The sequence below is a fragment of the Nothoprocta perdicaria genome, unplaced genomic scaffold (assembly GCF_003342845.1).
Source record: "Nothoprocta perdicaria isolate Ctin4 unplaced genomic scaffold, notPer1 scaffold_6, whole genome shotgun sequence".
Classification (NCBI taxonomy): domain Eukaryota; kingdom Metazoa; phylum Chordata; class Aves; order Tinamiformes; family Tinamidae; genus Nothoprocta; species Nothoprocta perdicaria.
The window spans coordinates 2,583,856-2,591,787 of record NW_020455865.1 but is presented as its reverse complement, the minus strand read 5'-3'; the positions used below and the strand labels follow the sequence as shown (position 1 = coordinate 2,591,787).

The 7,932-nt window shown below is 55.6% G+C and overlaps 1 protein-coding gene across 1 annotated transcript in view; it reads left to right on the top strand.

Annotated features, from left to right (window-relative positions):
- The first annotated feature begins 598 nt into the window (after positions 1-598).
- Positions 599-7,932, top strand: part of OLFM1 (olfactomedin 1) — a 26,702-nt gene continuing 19,368 nt past the window's right edge. Inside the window, exon 1 of the mRNA XM_026049155.1 lies at positions 599-790. Within this exon, the coding sequence (XP_025904940.1) occupies positions 725-790 (66 nt within the window). The 5' untranslated portion in view covers positions 599-724. The remainder of the gene's footprint in view (positions 791-7,932) is intronic.

The window sequence follows — 7,932 nt, the reverse complement described above, 5'->3', positions numbered from 1 at the left end:
CTCCGCAGCCTCCGGCCTCTCCCGCATCCCTGCGCCTCCGCATCCCTCCCGCGCATCCCTGCGCTCCCGCATCCTTGCCCTGCCCCGCGCCGCGGCTCCCGAGGCGCCTTTTCCCCCTCTCCCCGCGCCGGCTTTAGTTAAATTTCCCCCGCCTTACTTGATGTCACATCCTGTTCCACCGCCGTCCCCTGCTAGTAGCCAGCCCCACCAATTCCTTCCATTCTGCTTTTTTTTTTTTTTTTTTTTTTTTTTTTTTTTTTTTTTTTTTTTAATCCCTCTCCCCATCACCCCCCCTTTTCAAGGCAAACTTTTGGCAATAGCGGAGATAATCGTTCCGTGCTCCGCTGAATTCCTCCCCGCAAATGTCTTTCAATCAGAGGAGCMAWAAAAAAAAAAAAAAAAGAGGAAAAAAAAGAAAGGGGAAAAAAAAAATTGCCAGAGAGCCAGCACAGAGAGCAGAGGAGAGAAACTGGGATCCCAATAAATATGCAAAGTGAAGGCTCTGCCAAGCAGATTTCTTGCATTGGTTCCTGAGAGACACCCATCCTGATTTTTTTTTTTTTAATTTTGCCTTTGTTGTCTTTTTTTTTTTTTTTTTAAATTAAAATAATACTAAGAATAAAGGAGCAGGGAGGCAGCGAGCAGTCTGTGACCGGCGCAGGGAGGCTCGGCGGCGGCAGAGGCGGCGATCTGCATGCAAGGTGCCTAGCCTGGGCTGCGCGACATGCAACCGGCAAGCAAGCTCCTCACCCTCTTCCTCCTCATCCTGATGGGCACAGAACTAACTCAAGTAGGTGCCTCGCTTCCCTTTCCCCGTGCTCCCTCCATGGCCACCCGGCTTTTCTCTCCCCAACGCCATTTTCGGTGAAATCCGGGGAGAAAACGGCGGGGAGCCKCTGGCCGAGGCCCCCCGCTCGGTTGCGGCTTGCGGCACAAATCCCGGGAGCGGCCCCGGGATGCGGCCGGGAGAAGGAGACCGGAGCCTGGGGGCCGCGAGGGGAGCGGGATGGGGGGTGCGGGGTAACTCTGCTCCCCGTTTGGGGATTAAAAGTTGAGATTTGGGGAGAGGCGATGGGGGGAGCCCCTGCTCCGTGCTTTGGGGAGGGGGTATCTTGGGATCCCTTATGGCTCCGTCTGCGACTTGCTCAGAGGTGGGAGAAAAGGAGCATCTTTTCCCCCCGCTCTCCCAATATACCCTTTTTTATTTTTATTTTTTTTTATGTTTTTTTTTTTTTAGTCCCCTGCTTTTACTTTTCAACCCCTGAGGGAGCAGTGGGGCTGGGGGAAAAGGAAGGGGCGCCCAGAGCGGTGTCTCCAAAGTGGAGGCAAAAGTCCCCTTGACTTCCCAGAGATACCAGGGGGGAAGGGAGGCTGCCTCTTGGGGTTATTTTCTTTTGTTTTTTCCCCGGTCAGGAATGAAAGACAGAGGGAAAAAAAAAAAAAAAAAGTAATTGCAAGAGGATGCTCTAGATTGTGGGGTTAATTGTGATGCTGCCTGGAAGCAAAAGAAAGAAAAAGAAGCTATAAATAGGAAAGGAATGGAGGCTTCTTAGCGTAGAGGCAATTAGCAGCTGRGCTCTCATCCTGGATGGGTTTTGGAGATTGTTTTTCCCTTTTCTGCTTCTCCCTGGTCCCTGCCCTGATGCTGAAGTTTTGGTGGCTGAAGCCTTTTGTCTTTGCACCCTCTGAGGGGTTCTGCTGCCTCCGGGAGGAAATGGCTAAAGGAAGAGCTGCCTTAATTGCACGGAGCGCTGCAAAGAGAAGGGGGGGAGAAATAATCTGGGGGATGGGGAAGACAATAGAAATGGGGGGTCTGTGAGTCGGGGGGCAGGAAGGAAGGCAGCAGAGCCGGGAGCGAGCGGCTGCCCGAGGAAGCCCATTGTGTGCACGGGGATGCGCGCCGGGAGCGTGCACGGAGCGTGCATGGAGCATGCACAGAGTGTGCATGGAGCGCGCATGCGCCGAGCAGCACGGAGCTGCCGGGGATGCTCCCAAATCACCCCGAGGGGCTCCTGGTCCGGCCCTCGGAGGTCGGGATGGGCTTGAGGACAGGATGGGCTCCCGGGAGAGCTCAGCAGAGCTGTCTATCACTCTGTGTCTGTCTGGGCCACCCAGTGCCACCACTGGAGAGTGTGGCCCTGGCATAGGGAACCTGCACCCCCAGCAGGTCTCATGCACCTTCCCACGCGCTGCCGCCCTCCCTCCTTGGCCCTCTCCACCCCTATCTTTGTTATTTTTTGTTATTATTATGTTATTTGCGTTTTTTTGTTATTATTTTCCCCCTCCCAAAGGACGTGGAGGTCTCGCATCTCGTGCAGAGGATGTCACYGTGGCTGGCGGCCACTTCTTTTTCTTGCTTTGCGTTTTTGGGAATGTGGCATTCAAACTTCTCGCCCAACTTCCAGCTGGCCTGCGAGAAGGGGATCACGTCAGCTCCTGCACAGGGGGCTGAGCATCRTCAGCCAACATGGGTGCAGGGACCTATCGCGGGTCCCTGCCCTAGGCCCGATGCTGAAACCCCCAGGTAAAACCCCGGCTTTGCAGAGCCAAGGTTTGGCAAGGATGGATTCCTGGCTGGTCCTGGTCTTCCTGGGATTGCCACCCAGAGGTAGCCAATTCCCAGGCATTCCCAGTGGGCTCGGGCACTTGTTTGGCGTGCGGATCCCCTCCAGAGTTTGAGGATCTCGYCCCGCAGCGCTGATGCCCCATGCTATCCCCGGAGCTGCCCTTCATCCCAGGCACTGCCCAGCAGATCCAGGTCTCCATCGTGTGCAGAGGGTCCCTTGCTGGGGCAGCAGGGATGGCTCTTTGGGGYGGAGAGGCTGGGAATTGGGGCAACTTTCCCTGGCGCTTTCTTGGTGCGGAGCCAATGGGCTGGGAATGGGAAAAACGGGGAGTGTGAGGATGGGCATGCATTCCTTCTAGCGCCTCGATACCTTCCTTGTCATTTCATTTTGCATCTTGCTTTGGCTCCTCATGCATCGGTGGCCAAACCCSGTGGATGCTCCGGCCGTGCTACCTCTTGCACAGGGATGCATTGGGGGGATGCTCCATCAGACAGGTCCCATGTCCCCCTGTCCTGCTGCGTGCGTGGGTTTGTGCAGAGAATCTCGGGGCAAAACACGTGGCTTGTTCCCCTGGGAAACTTCCCTTCTCCAGGGATCTCCCCTGGCCTGGCTTCCCACGTGCAGAAATAGAGAACGCTGCCTAAAGGACACGGTTTGGCCGCTGCAGCAAAGCCCAGGTGCTGCACGGAGGGCGGCAGGATGCCGTCCACTTGTCTGTCTGTCCGTCCTGTCCCCCCGCCATGCCTGGCGCTTGCTGCTGTTACTAGAAACCTCTTTGCATTCCTCAAAGTTTGAGGGMGCAGAGCGGGGCTGGCAGCGCTCGAGCATCCCTTAAACCCAAATCATCAAAGCCGCCGGGGAAGCGGGGCAGCCAGGGAGCTATTGAACACGCAGGGCTCCTGCGAGACAAAGCCAAGCTCAGCGGGAGGCTCTCGAGCACCCGGTTCCAAGGCCGGGCTCTTTCCTCTCCTGGCGCTGAGACGCGCTCAAACCAGCAGGATTAGGCTGCAAACCTGCAGCCGGCAACAGGAGGCGGCTGCCTCGTCTCGTAAGCCAATTTGTGTCTCATTTCACTAACTTCGGCTTTAACCAATTAAAAAAAAAAAAAAGTGATTTTAAGCCTTGGGTCATATTTATTACTCAAGTTATCAGTCCTCGTAATCAGCCTTAGTATTGCCATGTAAAGTAATACAAAACTAATTACTATCCGGGGGAATTGGATGGGGGCTGCAGGCTGCGTGGGTGGTGGAAGAAGGAGCTAATTCCCAGTTAGGAGTGGTAAGTGTYGGCTTTGCCTTGCTGGCAAAGGGAAGAGCGATGTGGGATGCGCTGCTGGAGAGGGATGCGTGGGGCTCCCCRGGAGAGATGGGCTGTCCTGGGAGCGTGTGGGATGCATGGACATGGGAGCTGAGCCATTCCCAGGAGGAGGAAGGTTTCCTACGGGAAACTGAGGCACGGGGCCTGAGCTGTGTCTTAGCAGGAGCAAATTCCCAYTGTGGGGCAGGAAGAGCACCTGAAAATCCAGATTCTGGCTGTTTTGCAGGCTGTAACCCTAAGCTGTGATTTCTCTCCCCAACCTGCACCTGGGAACCCTGACTCCCAACTGTGGGCCTTGCTTTTGCTCTGGGTTTTGCCAAAGCTTTTGCCCCATTCAGAAGTCGGAATAGAGCCCGGGGATCCTGACTCCCACCTCCCCATCCCGGCTGGGCAGCAGCACTGAAAATCAGCCCATTGAAAATCAACGGGAAGGATCTCCGGGAAGAAGAGCAGCAGGGTCACAGCTCCAGGCAGGTATCAGAAGTGACACCCAGACCAATTTTGGGTTTTATTTTTGAGCAAGAGGCTCCCACAGACAAGCAGAGGAGATGCCTGCAGTGCCTTGTGCCTKCGGGAAGGGATGTCCCCAGGGCCCTCTTCTGTCCGGAGCTGCTCCAGCCCTCTGGGACAGGAGCCATAGGCCACTTCCAAGCCTCTCCATCACCTAAAGAGACCTTTGGAGAAACACCACCTGCATGCTCCCTTGCTGGGATACTTGAACATCAGCTGAGATGTCCAAGCGGATGAGGAGCAGCGTGCAGGTTGCAGCAGCATCATCTGATGCTCTTACAACATAGAGGCATATGTGCTTTAAGCCAGCCCCCCTGCAGTCCACAGAAGTATTTTGCCTATGGAAACCATGGGCTTCTGATGCTCCGTAGCTGCAGAAACTTCATCCTTTCTTCTCYGGACCAGCCAGGAGAGGGAGACAACGACCGCTGTGTAGCAGGCACGGGGTGGCAGGGACGGGCTGGCTCCTCACCGCGCTCAGCGGCGCCTTTGCGTTATCCCGGGGAAAGCAAAGCATCCCCAGCACTGGGATTTTCCGCTTGGGAGCAGCTTGGGAAGTCTCTGCTCTTTTCTTTTACTTCTCTTTCCTCCTGCTCCCCTGCTCCAGAGGGATGTGTGTGAATGGGAGCGTCTGGTTCTTGGCCTTCTCCTGTTGCTTGTGCCCTGCTTGCAGTGTAATTGCCTCCTGGTAGCACCCAAAAAGCAGCTCTGGTCTTGGGGACAGGGCAGACGTGGGCATCAGGAGGAGAAAAACCCAGGAGTGGCAGGAGCCTTTCTCCAAACCAATGCCCTTTGCAATTAAAAAAGAAAAGCCATCAGGAGACAGGTAGACTCGGCCAGTTAGGCAAACCTATTATTGAAGGAGGTTGCGGTAGATGTTGCAAGGGAAAGTTGCTCTTTAAGGGTCAGAGCCTGCTTTGCCCTGGGAAAGGCCACCAAATGAACGCTGTCAAGTTGAAAGGAGTAATACAAATGTCCTCTGATTTCTGTCATCCCTATCCTCATCTCCTCTGGCGTGGATACAGGTAATGCCAGGCTTCCGGAATTCCTTTTGTCCTTCTGGGGCTTTTGTGGTCTTGGTTTTGTTCAGATGCCTTGTTGGGCTTTTAAAACCACGGAAAGCCTTAAGGACTCAAGGCATTAGGTGGGAAGGAGTCTTCCCTATTGGTGCTTTAGTGCTCAGGCTCTGAATGCCCCTGGTCTCTGCCTCCACTTTGGGCAGCGCTTTTGCCAGGTTAGGTTGTGCTCCAGGGCTGCAACAGGAGAGCCCCATCCTGCCCACGGGCCCAGGCAGTAAATGCACGAAGTCCCTGCATGGAAATGCATGGAAAGATGCAGARGAACAAGCGGTCTCTAATGCCCCTGCCACAACCTTGTATGCAGACAGCAAAGAAAACACTGCCGCGAAAGCTGCTGCTTTGGCTATTTCACAAACGCTGCTAGCAAAAGGGACAAAAAATTGCCTAGATTTCTCTCCTCCAGTTYATTATAACACAGCCACTCCCTCAGCTGACACAAAAAGGTATGACGAGGTGGGAATCCATGCACGGCGTCCCACACGGACCCGTCTGCACCCTGGCTGGTTGCAAAYAGCACCAGGGTCCCCTCCTGACCTAGCTGTGGCCGTGGCTCCTCTTTGTGCCCGCTGTCCCCATCTGCAGAACCTGTCATTGCTGCAAGGCACGTGAAGGGCATGCAAGAGAAATCACCTGCACGCGCCAGCAGGCAATGACTCTGTCCTGAGCCCTAGAGCAATCTAGCAAGGGAATATGTTTTTACCCCTGCTCTGAACATAATTTTAAATAATGAAGTATCTGTAGATCTAATTCCCTTTTTATATGTGTTCGGAGCAGACAAATAGGAGAGACAAACTTCACTTCAAACCCAATTTTGGGATGAACATTAAAATGATTTGTGTAGCGCTCGAGTACTTTATATGGTATGAAATCAGATACAAAATTGGGTTGCCAGCTATTACAATGCTGAGCACAATGCAAGAACCTGCTTAGAAAAGCAGAGACTAAAGCCGTCCCGTTGTGATTTCTTATAGAAAGCCACCAGCTGGTTTTCTGTAAGAAATATAAGACTGACATTGCTGGAAACATCAGCATCCAGAACCACGCTCCGTGCAAGGACSAGCCCTGATCCCACCTAGTGCTAGCAAACCTAGTGCTGTTTTGGTGAAGCGTGGGGTTATCTTGATTGATTTTCATGCAAAAAGGGAAAAAAATCTTTCATCTTCCACTAATATTTGTGSCCTTTTGCAAGACCATCAATTTTTTTTCACCACCCTATGTGAGGCTTTGCTCTTGTGGGGCTGGGGGCACCCTTGGCTCCTGCACCACCCAAGGCTTTGGCCTCCTGATTCTCTTCCTCCCCTCACGGCATGAAAACCCCCCGGGTGCTGAGCACCCTCCCTAGCAGAGCACTGCACGAGTGGGAAATGTGCAGTTCTGCCCCAAAARGATGCCGAGAAAGAGGGGAGCACCTGGGCCTTGGTGGAGCCGGTTTTTGCAGAATGCAAACAGGTCGGGTTTGGAGTCCGACGCCAGACAGGGTCAGATTTGGAAGCCGGGAGTATCTTCCACTCGTCTCCCTCCAGGAGATTGCCCGGCAGCCGATCCCGGCCGGAGCGGAGCCGAGGCAGYGCGGCCGCGGGGGCCGGCAGGCGGCTCCGCTCGGCGTTCCCGGTGCCGCAGCCTGGGAGAGGCTCAAGTGGTGGCACAGGGACGCACGCTCCTGCATCCCCGCACTCTCCCGCATCTCTTTTCCTCCACCTGGTGGACTGGCGCATTGTGATTCCATCCCGCGAATCCAGGCGAGCTTCCTGGCACCCTCTCCGCGCTCCTCCTTGCCCAGAGCCGAGGATATGCTCGATTCCATTTGGCACTGAGGCATTTCATGGCACAGCCCCCCAGAGCCGGGACTGGTCTCSCCAGGGCCCGGAGCTTCCCACGCTGCCTGGGGAGCAGATCCCTGCGTCCAAACCGCAGCGTCCTGGGTGCAGAGTGGCAAGCAAGGAGCAGTGGCCAAGGCCACCCACCAGCTCTGTGCYATCCGGAGCCACCTCCCTGCAAAGGGGTGGCACGGAGGGCTGATTTGTCCCATGAAAACCCACTGGGATTGTCACTTGTGCGTCCTGGGAGAGCTGGGCGGGGGGACACTCTTCTCCCTGCGGCGATCAGAGCTGATCTCCCTCCTGTGCATCCCGGCTCGCGGGGACGGAGTGACACTGGCGTGGCGGCTGCCAACGTGAGGCTGGCAGGAGTTGTGGCTTTGGGGACACTTGTGGGTTTATCAGGGCCTTGCCAAGCGCCAACCCCCCTGTGCCTGCGGGGGGATGCAGCGGGGGGGGGGGCAGGAGGGGAGCCCAGGATTATCCGGACCCCTAGCCCGGGATTATCTGGACCCCTAGTCCCAGATTATCCGGACCCCTAGCCCGGGATCATCCGCAGAGAGGAAGTGGGAACGGGCCGGGAAAGCTGCTCCCGGTGCCACCCCCGTCCCCCCGATCCCGACACCCCGCCCCGTCCCCCCG